Here is a 26,952-nt window from a genome sequence, read left to right as displayed (position 1 = left end):
TTCCTCACAATGGGGGAATAGAAAATTCCCCATAATGGGGGAATAGAAAATTATGAGGGAATAGAAAATTCCTCACAATGGGGGAATAGAAAATTCCTCACAATGGGGGAATAGAAAATTCCCCACAATGGGGGAATAGAAAATTCCTCACAATGGGGGAATAGAAACTTCCCCATAATGGGGCAATTGAAAATTCCCTACAAAGGGGAAATAGAAACCTCTCCACAACCCCATCGTGGAAAATTTTTAATTCCCCGCAATGGCGAAAAAAAAATTCCCCACTAAAAGAGAAATAAAAATTCGGTTGAAAAAATTGATGCGCCGCTTTTTCCAATGTAATAACTTAATTCTTGATATTTAAATTATAAATTTGAATTTTGTGCCGTTCTTTAATTATCCTAATTAATCAACAAGTCAAACGTGTTATAATTATACTGAAATGGTGGCAAGATGAAACACTTCGAGATAAAAAAAAAATGACGCACAAAAGGGCTAGTGAATTTCAAATGATCACTCGTTGACACTAACGTGCCATAGAATTATGTGCTTAACGCTAGTTAATGGTGAATAGTTAACGCTAGTTAATGGTGAATATCACAGTCGCCATCGTAGAACAGAGATCGCCTCGTATGATAACGCAGCTGAGCAGACGGTTAGGGTAGAATAAATGGATAGTGAGTGGTTTTTTAAATGGGGATGAGAAGTAAATTAAATGGTTAGGAGTGGTTAATTAAATGGGGGTAAGAGGTAAAATGAATGGTGAGCGAATGGTGCCTTTCGAAAGAATCCCGAGGCATGAGAAAGAAGCATCATGCCTCGTGAGACATGACAAAGAGGCGTCATGAGGCATGAGAAAGAATCTTTGATATACAATGAATCAGTGACCATGTAAACGGAATGAAGGGAAATAATATGAGGCATGTAAAACAGTAGGAGGTATGAGATGTCTACAAGGCATATGAAAGGGTCTGAAAGGGCAGCATGTTAGAGTAGGGGGCATGAGATGTGAACAAGGCATATGAAAAGGTCTGAAAGGGCAGCATGTTAGAGTAGGAGGCATGAGATGTCTAGTAGACATATGAAAGAGTCTGGTAGACATGGAAAAGGAGGCATGAGATGTCTACAAGGCATACAAAAGGGTCCGGTAGACATGGAGAAGGGGGCATGAGATGTCTAGTAGGCATATGAAAGGGTCCAGTAGACATGGAGAAGGAGGCATGAGATGTCTGGTAGACGTATGAAAGGGTTTGGTAGACATGGATAAGGAGGCATGAGACGTCTAGTAGACGTATGAAAGGGTTTGGTAGACATGGAGAAGGAGGCATGAGATGTCTAGTAGACGTATGAAAGAGTTTGGTAGACATGGATAAGGAGGCATGAGATGTCTACAAGGCATACAAANACAGTTGCGTACGTGAGTTTCCCAGAAGTCTTTGATGTCCGAGAGCAGTTCTTGCTTCACTGACGTCGGCACGCTCTCTGAATACAAAATTATTATTAGCGATGCAAGAATTTACTAAATATTTTGCATGTTTTAAAACTAAAAATATATTAAATTAATAATAGTTGACATAAATTACAAATTCATTTATTTTTGTTGAGCATTAAATTTTTTGTTTAGCAAAAAAATTTTGTTTAGCATTAAATTAAAAAAAGAGAATTGGACCAACCCACGTCATTACACAATTAATTAATTATTGGTTTGAAATAATCCTGATGCTGCAATTAAAGTTTTTTGTAGTTTTTGGAAGGCAGATCCTAAAATTTTAGCCAGGAAATCCTCGATTTAATTATGATGATAGAATTATATTTATTAGCAGTAAAAGGTTGTTTAGACAATAAAAAATTATATAAGAATAATGATATAATGATAAGAAATAATAAGTTCATGTAGAGGAAATTATCAAATTTGTCCGAGATTCAGAAAAACATTTTGAAAAATGAAAACTAACAAGAGAGTTGGGAACTTGAGCCTTCAACATTATTTATGCATTTATTTAAGGAGCTTGTTTTAGTAGAGTGTCAATAACTATACACATATACGTACATAAGGTATACGGTAATGACTTCCCTTCATGATTTTATGGATGGGGTCACATAGATATTTATATTTCCATATATCCATTCCAAATATCTATATTTATTTATAGATATTTAGTAGATTATGGATAATTCCATCAGATAATCCTAGTGAGAAATTTGATAGAACATCAAAATGATCTCAAACATGTATAAAAATCACATGAGTTTCATTAATCCTTAAAGTAATATCAAGGACTTGATCCAAAAATTGAATATGTGAGACATTAATGACATTAACTTCATACATTCATTATATGAATATGAATATTTTTTATATCATCAGGCTAGTACCTTAGATAGTAGGTACCTTTGGCATTGAAGAATAGGCCTGGATAGGCCTGTTGCCTAATTCAAATATACCTATATTTATATATAATTATAATATAATTTCTATTTGAAACATAATATGGATAATATAATATATTATCAGATATTATTTTATAATCATATTTTATAGAAATAATCATGATATAGATAGCAATGGCAGCACACCCACCCCTGCCACGGGGAGTGATTGCTCTGACCAGCTCCTCTACTGTGATGTTCTTCAGGCCGCGCTCCTTCACCACATCCTTGGCATGAGCCTGTTAAATTTATATTTTTTATTCCAAAAAATATTTATATTCAAATTTTTATATTTATATTCCCCCACATATTTATGTTGAACCACTTCTTATAATATTTATTATTATAACCACTTCTTATATTAAAATGTTGAACCACTTCTTTGGCATGTGCCTGTTAAATTTATATAACAAAATTACCTAAAAATATTAAAAATAATTAGGTAAGAAATGCACAATAGAATGAATTTAATCAATTTGAATTGCATAGCAGTGGACTGTAGTAATAATAGGAATCAGGTAATAAATAGGAAATAGAAGAGAGCAAGTTCAGAAATGTGTCAAAAAGTTGAATTTTTTCCATTTGCTGCTCATTTTTGTTCAATTATGACACATTTACAAAAATGTTTAGGAAAATCTGGGTAGTTTCAGCAAGATTAACTCTTACTACATACAGACGAAACAATAGGTACCTACACTAAGTTGATGAAGAGGTTACTCAATATACCTAGGACAACTAGAAAAGCAATTGGAAAAATTAGTGAGATGATGAGTAGAAAATACATTATGTATTAACATGCCTATATGGGCGTGCCTACATATATACATTATATATAGTACCTATGCCCCTTTTACTGCCTATATGGCAGGAAAAGGATAACTTCAAAATCATCCTTTTCCTCCCATCTTCCTAACCACTCCATCCACTCATGCTATCATATCATAGTCGAAACAGTAAGTCTGCTTATGTTTACAAAAAAATTTCTTATGTTTGAATGCTTTATTTACTGTATTTATATTTATTTAGCTTCAGTTATAACAGTTCTTATTAAAAAAAATACCTATATTGCCTGTATCTTTTATATACATATTACGGAGTTAAGAAGGACTAGGAACCAATTATTTCTATTTGCATTGTTTCTCAAGGGAGAAATTATTTTGGCTGACAAACATTTCAGTTAACATCCAACATTATGGAACGGATTATTGCCAATAACCGGAGTTCTACTGTACATTAGTAAGCCTGCAAAATGGTTATTTTTTTCTAGGCAATCAAATTTTAAATTGCTGGTTCAATCAACCTTTATGTAATTCTCTAAAATGTCCAATTACTTACTAAAATCAACGAAAATGTTATTCAGATAAATAAATCATTTGTGCATAAAATAATAATATTGAATAATTTTTGAATAATTAGAAGTAAAACCAAATGGTAATTACATTGTACATCTTACATCAATTATAGAATATGAACTTACCTTCATGTCATCTTTCCACCCACTCTCAGTGAGTCTGTTTTTAAGCTTTTCCTTGAGCCGCTCCTTCTCTCCAGTTTCTATCAACATGTTGTTGATAACTCGACGTACCTCACTACTACGGTCATTCATTGTGAAGGCTATTTTACACAGTCTGGAGAAAGGAATAGATTTATTAAAGGTGTCTATTGCTGAATAGCCTGTACACTAACACCAGTATCCTAAATGAGAATGTGTTCAAAGGAATATTTTTTTCATTTTGTGTATGCTTATATGAGCAGTTAAAGCTGTTTACCTATACGGAGGCTATACCTATTTCCTGAAAGAACAACAGAGGTTCTTGCTTCAAACTGGTCAAAGCCTAATGCTTTCAGGAGAGCTCAAGGCTTTGCATTAGCAAGGTAGGGTAAACGCACCATATTCCGACACCTTAAGGACGTAGCAAGAAATAAATGGCTATAAACAGATCACCGTATGCGCAACTCGAGTTCTGATCGGTTTACGACACTCTCAAAACACCACGCTATGCGCCAGCAATGATGAAACATCACAAACTGTTGCCATATTCATTTAAAAGCCTTAAGAATTCAAATCTACAAAATTGCTGAATTCCGACACTGTGTGTGACTAAATGTGGCATATTGTGAGACTAGTTCCAACAGTGCTTCAAAATTGTAATTCATAATTCCGACACACTGTGTTGGAATTCCGACACCCTGTGTCAGATTACGACACCCTGTGCGTCATAATTCCAACACCCTGTGTCGGAATTAGTTTTTATGTGTCTAAAACCGTCTCTTAAATCAATCATCTATTAATTTATTTACCACTTAAAATCAGCAAATACAAGTACTGTATACTTAAAGAAGTTAAAGGATTCCTAATATATTCACAGACTTATATAAAAGTCTCAAACCATAATATTCTTTCTACACAAACAGTTTATCACTATTTAGTAAAGCAAGGTCAACTATCAACTTTCATACGTGTTTCGTTCTCACTACTCTGACTTGGACTTTCGCTCTGCGGATCTTAACAATTCAACATTGTCCGCTAGACCTAGTGGGTAATACTTTAGATTAAGTGCATCCAAAAAAAGGGTGTTTTTTTTAATTATATGTTTTATGGGGAGCAGATTAAGAATCTGAAATCCATTTTTGGCGGTTGGCATCAGAAATTTTTAATGAAACCTGTTCCTAACTGGACCTAACCTGCGAGGTTTTCTTTGATTGGCTAGGTTTTTCCAGCAGCCGGATGGACTCCAAACATAGAAAAAACCTAACCGATCAATGAAAACCCTGCAGGTTAGGTCCAGTTAGGAACAGATTTCATTAAAACTTTCCGATGCCAACCGCCAAAAACGATTTCAGATTCTTAATCTACACCCCAAGAAACATTTAAAAACACCCTTTTTTTGGATGCACTTAATCTAAAGTAATACCAACGGCCAACCTAGTGTTTTGTGGAAATCTTGCGCAATAGTATGACATCACTATTTCAACCATCTAGGCATGAGTGGAACTAAGACCAAGTTTAATATAAAGGAAAAAGTTAAGGGGTGTTGGAACTTGGAATTACCCACAGTGTTGAATGTTGGAATATGGTATGTTTATCCTATGAAGATTGAGACATTGGTGCACACTGCAGTCTGCAAGCAGGATAATGTTGTACAATCAGGCACACAGCTGATTTTAGTTATTATATTGCTTTAATGTCATAAATCATGAATGAATACAATAACCACATTCCACATTTCTGCTGCCAAGTTGTTTATAGGTAACTGGCAAGTGGCAACTTCACGTCTTCACCCAATGAAATTGAATGAATGGCCAGCAGGCAGCGGCCAGTGGCTAGAGCCCTAGAGCCTAGATGCAGCACAATATTTCTGGCAGCTAGCACTAGCAGATTATCTCTTTCCCATGATTGCCTCATAAATCAGTAATTCCCAATAGCTAATGGTTCGTGAGTTTTAGTCCACCCACTGGCCACTGGCACTGCTGGGAGAAATACGATATTAGACTTACATTTTTCCGTTATAATTAAAAGTTTACTTAACTACTAAGTAGTGCTGACGCCTGACAATATATGTAATCATAATGTCAAATTTGTCAATAGTTTGAACAATTGACATTGATCACAAATAACTAGAAATCTAGTACCTATAGAACTCAAAATTTCATACCTTCATCTTCATTCCGCTCATTCGTATTCACATTAAAAAGGTAAGACTAGGAGATTTAAAACAAGATTAGGTAATAGGAGGCAATAAATAAACAGGAGAAAACTCGCCCTGCGTGAAAGCAAACCGTGATAAACTATAAAACGTTACGTTAAAAGCAGCCTCTTGACCTAGAGGCTAGAGCAAGAGCACATCTCACCGTAGAGGACAATCTAGACCAATCCGAACCACCCTGATTTTAGTCTGAAGAGCGAAGACTGAAGAGACACAAATGAGTCAATGAGTTATGAGTGCAGCGAAGAAAAAATGCAGATATGGCGAACAAATGATCCATGAAATGCTGCGGCCGGGATAATTCCGCAAATTTAAAGAGTAGTAAAGTCACGCTTTTCACGTATAGAAAATTAATACGTATCTCTATCGTACATCACGCCATCGTGGGTGCAATTTATATCAAGTTTTTGTCTTTTAATGTGCATATATATTACCATGAATTTTTTAAATAGATCGCACAATATTTTACGTTTGCACTGGTATATACGGTGCTAGAAGAGTCGTCATGCGATGCCCCGACTCTCGATAGCATCATAGCTGAGGCCCTCATCGTTTATGATAGGACCCCAGCCATCAACCTTCAAACTACTACACCACGCGGCACGCACATTAACCCGTCATTTAAGGGGCTATAAAAATAAAAAGCTGCTGCAGCAACTGCACGGCGAAGGCGTCAGGACGAAGTAGCAGCAACCCGTGTCCACCGACGCAGGAAACCTGAACACATGCGTGAAAATCTCACAATGATGGAGTGACTTATGTAGAATTGGTCATTTCTTTATCAAGTCATATTAATGTTCAACCTAGTGCGCTTCAAATTACAACCAGACAACAAACTTGTATTAAGAAAATGCCCCTGTAAGAATCAGAGTTTAAAACTTAAAATACGATAAGAACGTTGGTTCAGTTCTGTGATTAGGTACAACTNCTCACTCTTTCTCTCTCTTCTTCCTCTCTAAGTAGCCTTTCCGCTTCTTCCTCCTCTTTCTTGAGACGATTTTCAATGAATGTGTTTATCCATTCCTGAGCTGCTGACACAAGCGTGAACACCATTGCCATGCCAGCACACTCTGAAAACTGACAAAAACCACACTATAAGACTAATAATAATTATAGGTAATAATTATAATAATAATTTAGGCACTGACTAGAATCATTGTAACCATTGTAATAATAAGAGTTATTTATGTTTTGAGTCATTTGACTTCATTACCAATGAATATCAATGATTAAAAAATTACTCCTTAAGCATTGCAACATCAAGTAAAATATTGTTGAAGCTTATTTTCAAACAATAATTTTGCATGAAGAAATTCACCAGAATACCTTCCAGAAGAGAGCAGTCTTCTCAAAACTATTTTCCCAGTAATAGTTATTAACTTTAATGTATTTCAACATGCAAAAGCTGTCTCTTATACACATCTAGATGTGTATAAGAGACAGAGTTTAGATCTTCTGTGAACAAGGCACGAAAAGTGCAAGAATCGGCGACAGGCCACATCAGGCCTACACTCAGCGCCGAGATCACTATGTTATGTTACACCACATTCTATCTTATATTTCGAAAAACATTTTCCATAGCCGTGTGAGATTTCAGGATGTTAATTGCGTATATCTCCCTCAGTATATAATGGAGTGATAAATTGTCACATGCGAATAATCAATCACTGATAATATGTAAATCTCCACTCATCGCTCAATAAAAACTCATACAACTCGCATTACTTTGAGTATTGACTATAGTCATTGCAGTGTCAGGTTAAGAAAGTTTAGCAAATACTTTTTACAAAAGTATCAAACACAGCAAGTGCAGAACGCTTAATTAAGATGAATCAATCACTTATTTCATGTAAATCACCACCACATAAACACTTAGCGCTCGCTGATAGTGCTCATAGCAACAATGATCGAGACGGGGTCATTGTTTCAGAGGTTCAAATCTTGTATCTCGTACAGCATTTAACAAAGAGTGACAAGGTTAAATCCTTGCAGGCGTGAATACATGGCCTTTACTTTTAAAAATAGACACTGTTTTGTCAATAAAATTCAAGATTGATTGCAATTCGCGTCATAATTACTTGCATTTACCGTCTCAAACTAACAAAACGTTAGTTTTAGAGTTGGACGTGTCACAATTTCCCATTAAACGATTGCTAGAAATTCAGGGAATAGGTTGCACTGTTTGTTCGTGTCATAACGTCAATAAAAACTGCTCAAAGTCTAAAACATATCAGTTCAAGGATAAAACTGAAAAATTCCCCTCGAACCTTCCTTTATTCTCAATGACATCAGACACTGGATTAACGAATGTTGAACGCAGCTCACTACAATAACATAAAATGTATGAACCGTGTTTTTTTTTTTACTTCCTATCGTTTTCACTTGGCCACAGCGGTCCATTCAAGACTGTCCTGGTTTCGTCAGTCTTCAGAAACTAGAGTTGTTAGAGGGTAACAAAAATGAGAATGACAACATATGAATTATCATGCAACATCTAAAAAAATTGTTCACTTAAAACAGAATAAATTAATAGCAAATCCTTGAAATAGCACGAGATAAGGAAAAATTTATTCATATGAGCTCAAATCTATACAAGACTGATTAAATTCATGGCAAATACGGTGGTACCTCAAATAGCTCGATATGAGAAAGAATTAATTCATTTAGACTGCATCACATTAAAACCTATTAGGTTGCACATTTATTTCAATTAAATTAGAATTAGCTTTTACTTGTGGTTATCAATTGATTTGTTAGAAAAAAATCAGACTTAGTATTGATTACAATAAAGATATTTTCAGTATGGACATTGAATACAAAATGTAGTGAAATTATCTAGAAATTTAAATTTGAATGGAGTTATGAACAAAAAGTGAAAACATATGCAGTAAAATACTTCAAATACATAGCGGGATCAAAACAAATATTTGAATGGGAGCCAAAAATGGTATTAAATCCGTTTAGCTTAAGGCTTGTAATCAGGATCGTCATCTTCATCATCGTCGTCGAGCTCCAAGTCGTCAAGGTTTTCAAACAGCGTCTCGTCCACCGCCACTGCCGTGTCACCTGTAATAAAATAATAGTAACTTAAAAATATTCTATTAAAAATAAATTGAAATTTATTTCTATTGTTGCTATTATTGCATGCCGAATTGATCAAATTCAAAGCTAGATGTCAGGATGAATTCATTGTAAATTGGTTACATTTCGTAAGGATAAAAAAAGAGGAGTAGCAAATGAAATTTATATTTTTTGTACACATCACAATGTAGAAAAATATACACAAAAAAACTTTATTTTTTTCCCTCAATTTAGTTAATGGAATTCAGTGGGAGCATTGAACTAAAACATTTCTTCATAGAATTTTGTAGGATTTTGATTAAATGCAAAATTTTTATTATTTTTCTCTTAGCATCCCAGTAAGAGAAAAGCACAGAACATCCTGAAGGAAAAGTTGCAAAAAAAACTCACTCTTTCTCTCTCTTCTTCCTCTCTAAGTAGCCTTTCCGCTTCTTCCTCCTCTTTCTTGAGACGATTTTCAATGAATGTGTTTATCCATTCCTGAGCTGCTGACACAAGCGTGAACACCATTGCCATGCCAGCACACTCTGAAAACTGACAAAAACCACACTATAAGACTAATAATAATTATAGGTAATAATTATAATAATAATTTAGGCACTGACTAGAATCATTGTAACCATTGTAATAATAAGAGTTATTTATGTTTTGAGTCATTTGACTTCATTACCAATGAATATCAATGATTAAAAAATTACTTCTTAAGCATTACAACATCAAGTAAAATATTGTTGAAGCTTATTTTCAAACAATAATTTTACATGAAGAAATTCACTGGAATACCTTCCAGAAGAGAGCAGTCTTCTCAAAAGTATTTTCCCAGTACTGGTAATAGTTATTAACTTTAATGTATTTCAACATGCAAAAGAATGTTCTCAGATCCAAATCCCTCTTAAATATTACCTGCAATAAATTATATTCTTTCATCAATCATACCTGTTCTTCCAATAAAGTTCTCAATGGAAGGCATTCTTCTTCTTCTATATTTTGGAAGTCCAGTAGTTCCATGAGAGGAGGCTCATCAGGATACTTTGGTGTGTATTCAAACTGTAGTGTGAAACATGCACCAGGTTCTTGTTCTGTGGAATCTTCATTTCCTTGGTATGTGTTTGACTTGACCAAGATGGTAAACTTGTGTAGAGGAGAATCTGATATAACTGAAAGGAAAATAAATGCTTTGGAATGATGACAATTAATAAATGTTTATAACAATATAAATATATAAAAACTCAGAAGCTGTTTCTATCTAAACAGATATTGGAAATGTTTCTGTTTATAGAAATTTTGATTGAACAATATTAGCTGCAACTTCAAAGATACATTAAATTGGAAGAAAATGACCATACAGAACATATTATAGATCAAAATTGACAAACACCACTTTATAATTTGAAATATTTTCTTATATCCCAGATACTATATTAATGTGGAATATTTCGCAGAAATTTCTAATAATTTCTTTTAAAAAAGGATCATCTCAATGGTAATTTTTTAATTCACAGGCAAAAATATAAATTTGTAGCAAAGAATTTAGGCAAAATGCAATAGGAATAGCTGGAATTGACTTCAACTCCAAGCAAAAGCATTTTTGCTCAATTTTCCAGCTGATTCTACTCTGACTACTGTAATTTGTAAGTAAAATACAGCAAAATATAATTTTTTTCAAAATAAAAATGGCATACTTATATAGGCTAAGTTATAAAATCATTATTGAAACAAAACACACAAATTCAACTGAAATTGGTGCAAACAAAATTTAAATTCTTAAAAATTAAATGTTCTAGGATCTAAAATATACATTATAATATAGATTTAAATTTCAAATAAAAAACTGAAAAATTATCAAATTTCCAGATCATGTCCTTTCTGATTGAATTCAAGTTTCAACTGTTTGGTAAAGCTGTTCCACTCCCACTCAATTATTGATAGAATTTTTTAAAATATAATCCTAAACTAAAGCATCTGGCGAATTAAAATGCACGAAAACCCCAAGGCCCCAAATCCTGTCAACTAGCCTAACTAGTGGCTCAAGTTTAAATTGCAATTAATATCGTACTCACGTTGAAACTCCTCAGGATAAATAGATTCCAATGCTTCAACTTCGTTATTCTGTTCTTCTTTATAGTCTGTCATTTTTATTTGTATATAATTTATTTAGTTTAATCTTCTTGTTATCACTTAATATTTGCTTACATCGGGTGCGCGGATCCCCTTATTTTTGCCGAAAAAATCGTACCCAATGAATGCAGGTTGCGTGCAATTTTACATTGCGGATTTTCTATTCCTCTCCGCTACTAAGGAAAATATTAAATTTGTAAAAATTATATTGTTGAATTGCAAGTGAGGTACTCAGGATTTCCCATACTAAGTGCAATTTTTACCTAAAAAATACCAATAGACGTATTTGAATTTTGGATTCGGAGGCGTGGTGATTCTTTATACAGGAGTCAGGCCTCTACATTGGCCATCTGCCAAGTATCACATGTTCGTTTTGTTAGTAGGAGAGAAGTGTGAAATAATGCCAGGTAGAATCGACAATAAAGCAGAGGCTAGAAGGTTCGAAACTTCGTCTTAAGGGTGAGGTGAAATGCGGTGAAAAATAAATTCAAAAGGGAAATTTATTTGGTCTATTATTTCTATGTCCCATTTATTGCATTGTATTATTTAAAGTTCATATTAGAAATGATATCCTTTAGGTCCCGAATAATTACTTGTACCCTATTACATTATTATTATCGTTACAGTTATTCTTGTTTTATTATTGCCTTTTTCCTTTATCCTTCAAGCCACCATTCTCGCTAACTTCTTCCTCTCCCTCATTCTCCAGGCACTCTCCACATATCGCTGCTCATACATCCCGTTCTCTCATACCTCACACCATCGCGACGGACCTAGAAATGTGCATAGAATGTAATATAATGTATAAGATGATGTTTTATGATGTATATACCGTTAGCAGTGTATAATAATAAATAAAACCACAAACAAACAACGAACACCATAACTAAAAAAACTGTGCTGCAACTTCTCCACGCGACATTTCTTCTCGCTTCGAATCACCGACATGTGGAACAGCCTCCCCGATGACATCGTTGGCGCTCCTTGGAGCTCCAACGCGTTCAAGAACAGACTAGAAAAAGCTATGGAAAAATATATATTCAGATTTGAAATGCCTAGCACCATATCGAACCCGGTGGAAGTCTAGTAGCTACTTCAAACTATCGTCAGTCATGAAAAGATCCGGTCAAATGATACGATTTTAGATCTTCTATGAACAAGGCACGAAAAGGAAAAGAATCGGCGACAGGCCACATCAGGCCTACTCTTTAGCGCCGACATCACTATGTTCTGTCATGTTATAATTACTGCGGAGTTGAATCGATTGCGCTTTAAATTATTGGGCCAGTTCTGTTAATAGAATAGTTATTTATCGTTTGTAGACCGATAAAAAACAGCGACAGAAGTTCTAAGATTGCATAAGCGACATTGCCTTCTAATTGATTTCTGAGAATGGTGCCCGAATAACAATAAATTGCTGTAATTTTAGATCCCCAGTGGCACCAAGTTTACCATAATGTAACTACTAACGAAATCGTAATAATGGATATATTGGGAATAATTCCCACATAAATACTAAATCTAATTCTATGTATGTAACATTTTCCTAATAATGAATAATTTGCGCAAAACATCAAGTATTCCGAACATAAAATAAAGAGAACAAAAATATCCCTAAGAATCCCTAACTTACGTAGGACTGAATACAATAATTAAAAAAAAAAATTATGAAGGTATCATCATGAAAGGTAATATAAAGATATGAGAATACGCAATATAGATCATTTATTGAGCCATTGCCCTCTGTACTGAAGGTGGCCGCGAAGATGTCGGCCCGAGACATGCGGGCGGGTGGTGTTCAGGATGCGGGATGAAGAAACCATTAACTTATTTATGATCTTACGTATCGTATAAAAATATTTTATTTATTTATACTGTATCTTACTTAGCTAAATAATAAGTAATGCTTGCATATGCATGTACTATTATAATAAAATCGAAATATTATAATAAAGTCGAAAGTCTTCTTTTCGCAGGTTTCGAAATTTAAATAAAGTCGAAAAATCTACAATGGTAATGTATCTATAGTTAGCTTTATATAAATGATATATCTGTATGAATGCACTTATTTATTGTAGTAAAAATTTTCGGAAATTTGTCAATAATTTTAAAATATCAACAGTATATTAAAAATTTTAGTTTATTTACTGTTAAGATAAACAATACTCAGGGTGTAAAGAGAGAAAAAATACGAGGTTCGATTGTACTGTTGTAAATGTGGTACCTAAACATAACACGTATATATATTATATGTTTAGAGTTTCAATATACAATAATAAGAAGTTCTAAAGAAAAAATCTGGTTTTAATTGATATTGAGGCCACTGGTTAGTTTATATCCATATATAATAATTTTTTTGTATTATTCCTGTATTTTATCCAGCGCACTTGTTAATGCATACCAAGGAAAACACAGTTTTTATTGTTGATTAGGACACAGAATTTAAACAAAAAAAAAATCATGCAAAATTCTAGCAAATTTTGAATTAGTCTTCATTTAATTCACTGTATCTTACTCATTCAAGGTGAGGTGGGTAAAATGCCGTTCAAAATGTTTCATGATTTTGAGTATAAGAAAAATGAATAAGAAAAATGTATAACTCTTTCTTACACTTTTTAAGAAACATATAAATACTTTTTAGTGCATTTAATATCAATTTTTATTACCAATAAGAATATTTGGATAACGCGACTTGTAAAAAAATTGGCCAAAGGGAATTAGTAATCGTTAAATAACTAAAAATAAAGGACTTAAATAGGCATTCATGGGCGTACTATTAGTGGCTTAACGGTGTTTTATTGGTGGCGTTAAGGTGTGTTTTCGGTGGCTGGCCGCGTGCGTTTCGTCCACAATTATTGATAAGGTAACATAATTACCATAGAGCTCTGCTGCTGCAGTCTGCAGTCTGCTGGAGGGTGTGAGCGGTGAAGCAGTGCTGCATGAGTGCTGCATGAGTGCTGCATGAGTGCTGCATGAGTGCTGCATGAGTGCTGCATGAGTGCTGCATGAGTGCTGCATGAGTGCTGCATGNTACACATCTAGATGTGTATAAGAGACAGGACATAGATGATTTAAAGATCAATATTACTATTATGAATAATAATATTATAAATAGAAATATTATTATAATATAAATATAAATAATAATATTATTCATATTATTATTTTTGTATTTTTGTTATTGCTATTACAAGAATTGAAGTTTAAATAACAGGGTGAAGCTGAATCGTGTAAGGTCATTGCCCCTCGTCTTCTGTGTGAACACAAGCGTTTAAAATACACAGCGTCAACACAGACCTGTGTGCGCGGTAGCTGCGTCCTGTGTTACAGTAAACAACTTTGTGTACAAGATTATCTTTACACATTTTAAACTAGTACTTCCATGAAACAATTTATTCCACAGTTAAATAATGCCATTGATCATTTTTTATAAAACAAATCATTATTATAATACTTCTTACTCAGAACAAACGTTTTAAAATCCCTTGCTTAATAATACCATACACCATTAAACCATTATTATAGAACAGATCATCATTATAATACTTCTTACTTAGTATGAAATTTTAAAAATCTTTTTATAAATGATCCTGAATTCCTAATAATAAAACTTAGTTTTTTTATGTACACACGCATAAAATTGTAACATTTTTTCTAAATTATTAATGTAATGATACTTGAATACGTTTTACTATCATCCGTCCCAGGATGGTCGTATCATCGGTGGCCATGAGTAGCACACTCACGCAAATGGTGGCCGCGGTATGGGTGGCCACGGTGGTGATGGGTATTGGTGTGGGGGGCGTGGAGGGGGCGCTCGTCAACCCATCGTTCATCCCGCTGAGTAACATCGTTGATAACCTCCCTGTCGGCAAGCCCCCCGGGGTGAGTGAAATAAAACGGGGGTGAGTGAAATAAAACGGGGTGAGTGAAATAAAACAGGGATGAGTGAAATAAAACGGGGATGAGTGAAATAAAACGGTGGTGAGTGAAATAAAACGGGGATGAGTGAAACAAAACGGGGGTGAGTGAAATAAAACGGAGATGAGTGAATTGAGACGGGGGTGAGTGAAATAAAACAGGGATGAGTGAAATAAAACGGGGATGAGTGAAATAAAACGGTGGTGAGTGAAATAAAACGGGAATGAGTGAAAAAAACGGGGGTGAGTGAAATAAAACGGAGGTGAGTGAAATAAATAGGGGATGAGTGAAACAAAACGAAGATGAGTGAAATAAAACGGAGGATGAGTGAAATAAAACTGCGGGTGAGTGAAATAAAACGCGGGTGAGTGAAATAAAACGTGGGGATGAGTAATAAAACGGAGGTGAGTGAAAATAAAACGGGGTGTGTGGAATAAAATGGGGGTGAGTGAAATAAAACGGGGGTGAGTGAAATAAAATGGGGGTGAGTGAAATAAAACGGGGGTGAGTGAAATAGAATGGGGGTGACTGAAAGAAAACGGGGGTGAGTGAAATAAAACGAGGATAAGTGGAATAAAACGGAGGTGAGTGAAATAAAACGGAGGTGAGTGAAATAAAACGGGGGTGAGTGAAACAAAACGGGGGGTGAGCGAAATAAAACGGGGGTGAGAGAAATAAAACGGGTTAAGTGATATAAAACTGGGATGAGTGAAATAAAACGGGGGTGAGTAAAATAAAACGGGGGTGGCTAAAATAAAACGGGGGTGAGTGAAGTAAAACGGGGGTGGCTAAAATAAAACGGGAGTGAGTGAAATAAAACGGGGGTGAGTGAAATAAAATGGGGATGAAGGAAATAAAACGGGGGTGCGTGAAATAAAACGAGGGTGAGTGAAATAAAACGGGGTGAGTAAAATAAAATGGGGGTGAGTGAAATAAAACGGGGGTGAGTGAAATATAACGGGGGTGAGTAAAATAAAACGGGAGTGAGTGAAATAAAACGGGGGTGAGTAAAATAAAACGGGAGTGAGTGAAATAAAACAAAGTGAGTGAAATAAAACGGGGGGTGAGTGAAAAAAGACGGGGGCGAGTGTGTTAAAGAGGTGTTTTGGATAAACTCGACTAGAATCATGTTGCAAGTCTATTCTAATAATAACAATGGAACTAATACACATGCAATTATCTTCAATTAATTAATTAAATTAATCAAATTAGCTAAATAATTGATGGAGTAATTAATTAATTAATCAAAATAACTAATTAATTATTTAAATTCAATAATTGATCAAATTAAAAAATCAATTTAAATAAACTATTTGATTAATTTAATTACATTAACTAATTAAATTTAGCCAGAGGATCTGGTTCTATAATTTTCATTAGAATGATTCAAATGATTGCAGTAATATAAATGATCAGAATGACTGAAATTATAATTATTTAGAAGATTTAAACGATTTAAATTAGAATGATTCCGATTAAATATCGTGTTATTATGGTGAGTTATTAATTATTAATCAACACCCCCCCCCCAGCTGGAGGATGACCGCCCCGGCCCCGCCCTCTCCCCCGACGAGTTCGCAGCAGAGATACCGAGTAATTATCATTTATATCATTATTAAAAATATTTTATTTGCCATAATTATCATTATTATTGTCATAATTAGCATAATTATCATTATTAAATTAATGCAGATAAGCTCACTTCTTACCTATCAATGCAATACTAACAAACGAATAATATAAATATATATATATATCATTAAATATTTTAAATATTGGAGAAATTTCCATTAAGTAACGAAACAATGTCTATTAAAAAGTGTCCATTAGGTAATGAAAAAATTTCTATTAAAAATGTTAATTATGCAAAGAAGAAATATCTATAAACAATGTCTATTTAAATTGATGCATGCAATGGAAAATACTTATTATTCACTGTACTTTTCACAAAATTAATTTAATTGAAAGTGGGTGGATGAATTTCAATGACGATTGAACAACATTTTCAGACTATTCATAATTACAGAAATATGAATTAAAATTTTGCGCAAAAAAAAAAAAATCTTCTTGGGGAAATTTCCAAATCAAAATCTTCGCATTTATCTTTCATAGTTTTTTTCAATTTCAAATGTTTTTTTTATTTTTACTTGCCGAGAAAAAGTTATAGAGTTAATGAGAGTTAATTTAAAGAGAGTTAAAGAGTTATAATGAGAGTTAATTTATTGAAAAATAACTTGAGAAAATTAATTTAGTAAATCAGCGTATATCTTTTCAGCGTAAAATTTTCAGCCTAAATTTTTTCAGCGCCCATTCCTTCAGCGTAATTTTTTCTCCGCCCCCCAGCGGGGGATTTCGTGGACGACGGGGGGGCGGGCGACCCCCTCGAGGATCCCAGCGTCTTCCAGGGCGACATTTGGTTCAAGGATGAGGAGGAACGGCGCCTTATGACGCAGGTTATGACGCCTTATGACGTAGGTTATGACGCCTCGATAAGTATCCTGGATACGCGCCCCAACAGCCCCTATATACCCCGACACGATATGTATCCTGGATACGCGCCCCAACAGCCCCTATATATCCCGACACGATAATTAAGTATCCTGGATACGCGCCCCAACAGCCCCTATATATCCCGACACGATAAGTATCCTGGATACGCGCCCCAACAGCCCCTATATATCCCGACACGATAAGTATCCTGGATACGCGCCCCAACAGCCCCTATATACCCCGACACGATAAGTATCCTGGATACGCGCCCCTAAATGATATACAAAAAAATTTCCATTATATATCTATAAGATTACATTAAGATTAAGATTATTATTAATGAGAGCATTATTATTAATTAATATAATTAAGAATGCCCCCATACCCCCCGCAGGAGTACACTACGGGCAGCCCCCGCAATGCGGTCCTGCAGCCCGACCGCCTGTGGCCCCACAAGGAGATACCCTACGTCTTGTCCTCCACATATAGTGAATTATTCATTAGTTAATTAGTTAATCACTAATAAAATTAATAAATGATATAAATTAGTTTTATTAATAAATTAAGCTATTACAAATTTTAATAAATTACTTAATTAAAACTTCTATTGAATGATTTTATTACTAATTTTAATAAATCAGCTAATTTCTGATTTTAATAAATTAGTTAACGTAGTTAACGTAACGATAACTAATCTTATTATTCGATTATTAAGCTGAATTATCACATAGAATAAAACATGAGTCATCTTGTACGAGTAGTGACTTTTGTGCAAGTAGCGCTAACAATCTAGTTTTCTCGCACAAACTGGGTCAAGATGACCCAGAAAAGCGCAAAATCGTGCATCGCTATTGGGACAATATGCCACTTAATTATCTGAATGTTTTTATACGCAATAACAGCGTAACTGTTGACTGTTTTTCAACTGATCAACAACGCAACTGTTGACTGTTTTTCAACTGATTAACAGCGTAACTGTTGACTGTTTTTCATCTGATCAACAGCGCAACTGTTGACCGTTTTTCATCTGATCAACAGCGTAACTGTTGACTGTTTTTCAACTGATTAACAGTGTAACTGTTGACTGTTTTTCAACTGATCAATAGCGTAACTGTTGACTGTTTTTCAACTGCTCAACAGCGTAACTGTTGACTGTTTTTCAACTGATCAACAGCGTAACTGTTGACTGTATTCAACAGACACCCAGCAACGGATCCTGATCTCGGCTGCCATCAAGGAAATCGAAAGCAAATCCTGCGTTAGGTTTGTGCCTCGCAAGACACAGAAGGATTACATTCATCTGTACAAGGGGGAGGGGTGAGTACAGGGGGGAGGGTTGAGTACAAGGGGGAGGGGTGAGTAGACCTGAGGGATGAGCACTCTCACATTTCCCTCACGTTTCCTTCACATTTTCCTTACATTTCCCTCACATTTCCCTCTTACATTTCTCACATTTCCCTCACACATTCCTTGCATTTTCCTCACAATTCCCCTACCTTTCCATCCCTTCACGCTACTCTCTCATTTCCCCTCACACTTCCGCTCCCATTTTTCTCACCTTTCCCTCATATTTCCTTCACATTCCTCCACATTTCCCTCACATTTCCCTCACACACCCCTCATCACATCTCCCTCACATTTCCCTCACATTTCCCTCAGATGCTCAAGTCAGATCGGCAGGATCCACAAGGACCAGGCTGTGTCCCTGGCCGACGCGTGTCTCAAGTTCGGCGTGATCGTACACGAGCTCATGCACGCGGTTGGCTTCTGGCACGAACAATCCCGCTTTGATCGTGACGATTACATCGTCATCAACTGGCATAACATCCGCAGCGGCATGGAACATAACTTCAGGAAGTACCAGTGGGACTTTATATCCAACCTCTCCATGCCTTACGACCTGGGTGAGTTGATATTTTCGGGTGAATTGATATTTTCAACCTCTCCATGCTTTACGACTTGGGTTAGTTGATATTTTTAACCTATCTATGCCTTACGACTTGGGTGAGTTGGTATTTTCAACCTCTCCATGCCACAAGACTTGGGTGAGTTGATATTTTCAACCTCTCCGTGCCCTACAATTTGGGTGAATTGATATTTTCAATTTTTTCATGTTTTACAACTTGGGTGAGTTGGTATTTTCAACCTGACCGTGTCACACCACTTGGTTAAGTCATTACAACAACGATCTGAAATTTTGCACACTTGCGTATAGTCGGAGACAATGTATGAATAAATTGACAGAATAAATAATTTTGAACATTTATTTTTTTAATATTAAAAATGTTGAAATTAATTTTTTTAATATATTAAAATAAAATTAGAAATTCATTGTACATGAGTAACATCGGAGACACTGGATTCTTTAGAAGTGTTGTCTTTAAAAAGTAATTTTCAAACGCATATTATTAACAATTTTTGGATGATTTGCCTGTTGAGTTGGGTTAATTTAGTGTTAAACGTACGTATTCCTTTCATCCACCATGTTACAACATTCAACCTACCAGCTAACCAAGTCCTCTCCCGCCCCCAGACTCCATCATGCACTACGGCCACTTCTCGTTCTCGACAGACCACAAGAGAGGACTTAAGACCATTGAGCCTCTTGACGGAAAGAGCCTCATAGGCCAGCGCCGGGGACTGTCCAAGGTGATGGGGACTTGGAGGCTGGAGGGAGAGGGGTCTTNCTTAGGCCGCTACGTGTACTTGGGCCGCTACGTGTACTTAAGCCGCTACGTGTACCTAGGCCGCTACGTGTACTTAAGCCGCTACATGTACTTAGGCCGCTACGTGCACTTAGGCCGCTACGTGTACCTAGGCCGCTAAGTGCACTTAGGCCGCTACATACGGCTCCAGTATTATACAATTTTTAAAGATGAGTGGCGAGATAAGTGTAGTGTCTGTTGAGTGGCGACTTAAGTGTCATTGTCGCTATCATTATTAATTTAATATTAAATTCTATAGTTATATTTTAAACTATAGGCTGAGATTTTTTTCATTGTTTACGTTTAGGCTGAGAAATTTGTTCATCACGTCCGCCTATTACTGTCTCTTATACACATCTAGATGTGTATAAGAGACAGGTACAGGGGGGAGGGTTGAGTACAAGGGGGAGGGGTGAGTAGACCTGAGGGATGAGCACTCTCACATTTCCCTCACGTTTCCTTCACATTTTCCTTACATTTCCCTCACATTTCCCTCTTACATTTCTCACATTTCCCTCACACATTCCTTGCATTTTCCTCACAATTCCCCTACCTTTCCATCCCTTCACGCTACTCTCTCATTTCCCCTCACACTTCCGCTCCCATTTTTCTCACCTTTCCCTCATATTTCCTTCACATTCCTCCACATTTCCCTCACATTTCCCTCACACACCCCTCATCACATCTCCCTCACATTTCCCTCACATTTCCCTCAGATGCTCAAGTCAGATCGGCAGGATCCACAAGGACCAGGCTGTGTCCCTGGCCGACGCGTGCCTCAAGTTCGGCGTGGTCGTACACGAGCTCATGCACGCGGTTGGCTTCTGGCACGAACAATCCCGCTTTGATCGTGACGATTACATCGTCATCAACTGGCATAACATCCGCAGCGGCATGGATCAATATATATTTTTGACATTAAGCCTCACGAAAACATTTGCTGTGATATAATTAATTATTCATATCAGGAAATATATTATTAATATTATGTAGCTTTTATTTCATTAATATTAAAATTTAATAACTAAAGTTTGATTAATATTTGAATTTAATAATTAAAACCTATCTAATAAGGGGTTGATAATTATCTTTGTTTTAAATAAGCATAGTTAACAAGTAAATTTAATAAATTAGGGCTGATCATTATCATTATATTTTTTTTATTATAGTTTAGTTGACATTTTTTCTATTAGCGAATAAAAGTTTTGTCGATACTAATGGAATTTTTTAAACAACGCATTCATGTTGCTCTCTACTTAGCGATGTATGTGAATTGTTGTCTCTACTCAGCGTCGCATATAATTGTTGTATCTACTTAGCATTGTATGTGAATTATGGTCTCTACTTAGATTGTACGTGAACAGTTTGGTCTCTACTTAGCGTTGTGTGCGAACAGTTTGGCTTCTACTTAGCGTAGAGACCAATTACGGAGAACAGTTGAAGAGCAATTAGTTGAACATCTAACTTGTTCTCACGTTGAACAAGGTTGAAACAAGGTCAATTCTTCGTAAAATGTTCAATAATTGTTGATCCATCATTGGCTGGAGACCAATTATAAGATTCTTATTGTTTGTTACACTCAGAAAATGATTAGGTTGTATTGTCCAAAAATTCATACGTTTTCTTGCTCGCGGCACGAACAGAGAGCGGACGTAGCACTGATACGTTTTTTTCCGGGCTAAACTGTGTCAGTATGACCCACATCCGCAAAAAGTTCGCCGCTATTCAGTTAAACTCTCACTCCTTTTTTTATTCTTATTTATTATTAGTATTTTTATTAACTTGTAATAAAAGTTATTTATTATTATTATAATTTTATTATATTTATTAATATTATTATTATTATCATCATTATTATAATTAATTATAATTATATAATTATAATAATTAGTATAATTAATTATTATTATATATAATTATAATTTTTAATATTATTATTACTTATATTATTATTATTATTATTCAGGAAATAATGTGTGAACTAGCGCACTTAGTGCTGCTAGTGACTGTACTAGCGCTGCCATCCAGCACGGTCGGTTTACTGCCGGGGGAGCGCAGTTCTGACCCACTTAATGACATCGCCGCCATCTCCCACACCGACACAAACTTGATGCACCTACCCATCGGCAACTCCCCCCAGGTGTGTCATTGGTGATGGGGGTGATGGTGGGTGATGGTGGGTGATGGGTGATGGTGGGTGATGGGTGATGGTGGGTGATGGGTGATGGTAGNAGACAGCTCTTGATCATAACCGCGGTAATTAATTGATTAATTATTAACATATTAATTAATAATATAAATATTATTAAATATTATAAATATTATTTAATTTACTTTTTAAATGATAATATAAGAAAAATAGCCTTGGTACAATAAGTTGTAGGTATACGCTATTAGTTGTTAAATATATTCAATTATTTATTATTTATAATTGGTTAATTATCAAATTTCAATTATTCTGACTGTTTGAAGGGCTTAATTCAATATTTTCGGCGAAAACTTTAGTAAAAATGTACACGGTAATTTAGGTAATAATTTAGGTGCTAATTTAGTTGAATGTTTATGTAATAATTTAGATGATAATTTAAGTGATAATTTCGGTGCCAATAATCATAATGTGTTAATTAAGTTGATGATTTAGTTGATAATTCAGGTTACAATTTAGGGGATAATTTACACGATAATTTAGAAAATAATCAAGTTGATAATTATGGTAATAGTTTAGATGATAATTTAGTTGATAATATAGTTGAGAATTTAGGTAATAATTAAAATGATAATTTAAGTGAGAATTTTGGTGAAAATTTAGGTGATTGTGTAGGTCATATTTTAGATGACAATTTAAGTGACAACTTTGATGATACTTTAGGTTATTAATTATTTAATTACCCGTTAAAGTCTTCCCTATCTCTTAGCAGTTAGAAAGATAAAAAAGCCATATTGTGCAAAGTATCTGTATTTAGTATCAATTCAATGTTGAGGTTTCAATTATTCTGATTATTTTACTATAAATTTGATTATTATTTATTTCAATTGTGTTTTTAATTATAATAACTATAACTCTACAATTTCATTATTAATTACAATAACTATTACTTATACAATTTCATTATTAACTATAATAAAATTTACTTTAAAATTTAATTATTAATTATAATAACTATTAATTTACAATTTAATTATTATTTATAATTACTATGACTTTACAATTTCATTTTAAATTATAATAACTATTACTTGACAATTTCATTATTAACTATAATAACTATAACTTACTTGACAATTTCATTTTTAATTATAATAACTATTAATTCACAATTTCATTATTAATTATAATAACTATTAAATTACAATTTCATTATTAATTATAATAACTATTACTTTACAATTTCATTAATAATTTTAATAACTATTATTTTACAATTTCATTTTCAACTATAATAACTATTACTTTAAAATTTCAGTATTAATTATAATACCATTATCTTACAATTTCATTATTAATTATAATAACAATTACTTTACAATTTCATTATAAATTATAATAACTATTACTTCTATGATTTATTTATTAATNCAAGCCATAGGCCTACTCCTGCTGCAAGCCATAGGCCTACACCTGCTGCAAGACATAGGCCTACTCCTGCTGCAAGCCATAGGCCTACTCCTGCTGCAAGCCATAAGTCTAGTCTGATAATCTTCATTAGTTTCAATATCATTAACTTTGAAGGAAATAACTATCATTTATAAATTTCATTAAATGTAACTTCCGTAAATCTTCTTGCCATAAAAATGCAACTGAAAAATCGCCTTTTCTTTACCCATGAGCATAATTCTAAACTAGCTAGGCCTAGTCTTGCACCTAATAAAAACCAAATGCTTTGTCCCATAACTACGTATGTGCTCTGCATAGGCCTATTGAATTCATTAGGCCTAAGCAAGTCCAAATTTTCACCTTAGGCCTAGTGAGCCCATCAATTAAGTTCAGATTAAAAAAATTTACTAGACTTAAGAAGGCTCTACAATTACTGCTAACTAACTTCAATTATGCCCCAGACAGGCCTAGTAATTATTTTAATTAGGTAACGTGAGCGTTTAATAATGTAAATGACACTTAAGTCNCGTCGGGACCACAGATCAGCACGATCAGCAGCAGAAAATTCGTGGCCCACATGGCGTGGTCCCGCCGGGCTGTGGTCCTGTGGGACACACGACACCGTGGGAGATAACAAAGAGATAACATACATGGATAACATACACAGGTAACATACACAGATAACATACATAGATAACAGATAAAGTGTCGTGGTGGTGCATTTAACAAGCCAATATTTATGATCGAAAAAACACTAACAAAAAGGCAGCAAAATTTGTGACCAAAGTGGACCAGAAGTGCCTCCTAGTCCGCTACGTGTACTTGGGCCGCCGCTACGTGTACTTGGGCCGCCGCGACGTGTATTTAAGCTGCCGCGACGTGTACTTGGGCCGCTACCTGTACTTTGACCGCTTCGTTTACTTGGGCCGCCGCTACGTGTACTTGGGCCGCTACGTGTATTTAAGCCGACGCTACGTGTACTTGGGCCCTTACGTGTACTTGAGCCGCTACGTGTACTTGGGCAGCTACGTGTACTTGGGCCGCTACGTGTACTTGAGCCGCCGCAACGTGTACTTGGGCCGCTACGTGTACTTGAGCCGCTACGTGTACTTAGCCGCTATGTGTAATCAAGCCGCTACATGTACATGGGCCGCTACGAGTACTTGGGCCGCTACGTGTACTTAAGCCGCTACGTGTACCTAGGCCGCTACGTGTACTTAAGCCGCTACATGTACTTAGGCCGCTACGTGCACTTAGGCCGCTACGTGTACCTAGGCCGCTAAGTGCACTTAGGCCGCTACATACGGCTCCAGTATTATACAATTTTTAAAGATGAGTGGCGAGATAAGTGTAGTGTCTGTTGAGTGGCGACTTAAGTGTCATTGTCGCTATCATTATTAATTTAATATTAAATTCTATAGTTATATTTTAAACTATAGGCTGAGATTTTTTTCATTGTTTACGTTTAGGCTGAGAAATTTGTTCATCACGTCCGCCTATTATATCTGTAACGGTAATTAAAATTATCTTAATAACGGTGGTTAAAAATATAAATTTTGTATTAATTTTGTGGTGTATTGTTCATTATTAAAAGTGCACGCTAATTTGTGTTTTATTGTCCGTTATTTTAATTATATATAATAAAGAATATAATGAATGTATTTGGCAATGGAAATCTACAAATAAAAAGAAGACAAAAATAAAATACAAGACGGAGAAAGCGAATTTATCAAGCAAAAATAATCTTACATTTAATAAAGAAAGAGTTAAACTAGAAGAAACTTGTTTAGTAAGATAACGAAACATTCAATTCCAATTATTTATTTCGTGATAATAAAAAATGGAATGATGTCATATCTTTCTTACCCTCATTATTAATGAGAATAAAGATAATCATTTTTTGGACATGCATTAGCAGGTTAAAATGGTTGCAGGTTAGGATAGTTAGCCCAGTTGTAACATAGGATGGTTAATACTATTGATCCTATAAAAAGCAGGGGAAAATAGTGATATTTCATCACTTTATTGTGTTAACAATATATAACTACATGAATAATATCATCATTGTGGGATGCCGAAGCAACTAGAGATAATTTCACGAACATAGATGGCCTTGGTAATGTTTATTAGTTTCCGAGCGCAAAGTAATCTAGATGATAGCTAACGATAAAATCTACGGAAATTACTACACATGTTTAAATACCCTTAGGCCATTAAAAGTCGAAAATATTGCACCTCATGACGCTGGTTGCCTTTTAAATATTAGAGTGAATTAAGTACAATATACATAATATTCATACTTTGATGGGTATATATATTTTTTGAATAATATATTAGTTTTTGATGACAATTAAACTGCCTCCGGTCTCATGTTTAACGGCCAGTCTAGTCAAGAAAAGCACAAGAATCGGCGACAGGCCTATCCAGGCCTATTCTTTAAAGCCGAAGATACTATACTATACTATACTATGACCATCACGAGGCAGCGATGTATCAAGATATTCAATATGATGTTGATTTTATCTTCAAATAAATTAACGTTTAATAGTGTATAAATAGTGACACCATTTCTTACCCATATCACGAGCTGGGTGCTAACGTAGCACTGATGCGCCCTTTTGCCAGGCCAAACTGGGTCAGGATGACCCATCAAGGGCAAAAAGTACTTCGTTATTTGGAAAAAATCTCACTCATTTCTGTGAGTGAAAGCAAGAAAAGAACACGTGGTTTCCAATTTAAAAAAAAAAGAAAATTAAAAATTAAAAGAACGCAAGGTTTTAAATAATACAGTAATGACATTACCGTTACAAACAATAAACCTGCCGTTACAAACAAGGAACCTGCCGTTACAAACAATTAAGCTGCCGTTACAAACAATAAACCTGCCGTTACAAACAATAAACCTGCC

The 26,952-nt window shown here is 34.9% G+C and overlaps 3 protein-coding genes across 3 annotated transcripts; 1 reads left to right on the top strand and 2 right to left on the bottom strand.

Annotated features, from left to right (window-relative positions):
• Positions 1-1,279: 1,279 nt before the first annotated feature.
• Positions 1,280-6,344, bottom strand: LOC108668881 (transcription and mRNA export factor ENY2). The gene is made up of 4 exons (XM_018156140.2): positions 6,280-6,344; positions 3,905-4,055; positions 2,579-2,666; positions 1,280-1,479 (listed from the first exon to the last, which is right to left on the bottom strand). Exons 2-4 carry the CDS (start codon positions 4,031-4,033, stop codon positions 1,280-1,282), a joined length of 417 nt encoding a protein of 138 aa, XP_018011629.1. The 5' UTR covers positions 4,034-4,055; positions 6,280-6,344.
• Positions 6,345-8,394: 2,050 nt separating this feature from the next.
• On the bottom strand, positions 8,395-11,520 carry LOC108668880 (RWD domain-containing protein 1). The gene is made up of 4 exons (XM_018156139.2): positions 11,276-11,520; positions 10,152-10,372; positions 9,602-9,749; positions 8,395-9,200 (listed from the first exon to the last, which is right to left on the bottom strand). The coding sequence occupies exons 1-4, from the start codon at positions 11,346-11,348 to the stop codon at positions 9,100-9,102; spliced, it is 543 nt and encodes a 180-aa protein (XP_018011628.1). The 5' UTR covers positions 11,349-11,520; the 3' UTR covers positions 8,395-9,099.
• A 3,521-nt stretch (positions 11,521-15,041) lies between these two features.
• Positions 15,042-24,678, top strand: LOC108668879 (astacin-like metalloendopeptidase). The gene is made up of 10 exons (XM_018156138.1): positions 15,042-15,218; positions 16,787-16,847; positions 17,598-17,707; positions 18,139-18,232; positions 18,944-19,061; positions 19,404-19,648; positions 20,278-20,425; positions 21,166-21,391; positions 22,416-22,589; positions 24,586-24,678. The coding sequence occupies exons 1-10, from the start codon at positions 15,042-15,044 to the stop codon at positions 24,676-24,678; spliced, it is 1,446 nt and encodes a 481-aa protein (XP_018011627.1).
• Positions 24,679-26,952: the final 2,274 nt, after the last annotated feature.

This window comes from Hyalella azteca, unplaced genomic scaffold (assembly GCF_000764305.2).
Source record: "Hyalella azteca isolate HAZT.00-mixed unplaced genomic scaffold, Hazt_2.0.2 contig12686, whole genome shotgun sequence".
Lineage (NCBI taxonomy): Eukaryota > Metazoa > Arthropoda > Malacostraca > Amphipoda > Hyalellidae > Hyalella > Hyalella azteca.
Note: the sequence above shows the minus strand (reverse complement) of the source record. Positions and strands in the feature narration are given on the sequence as shown.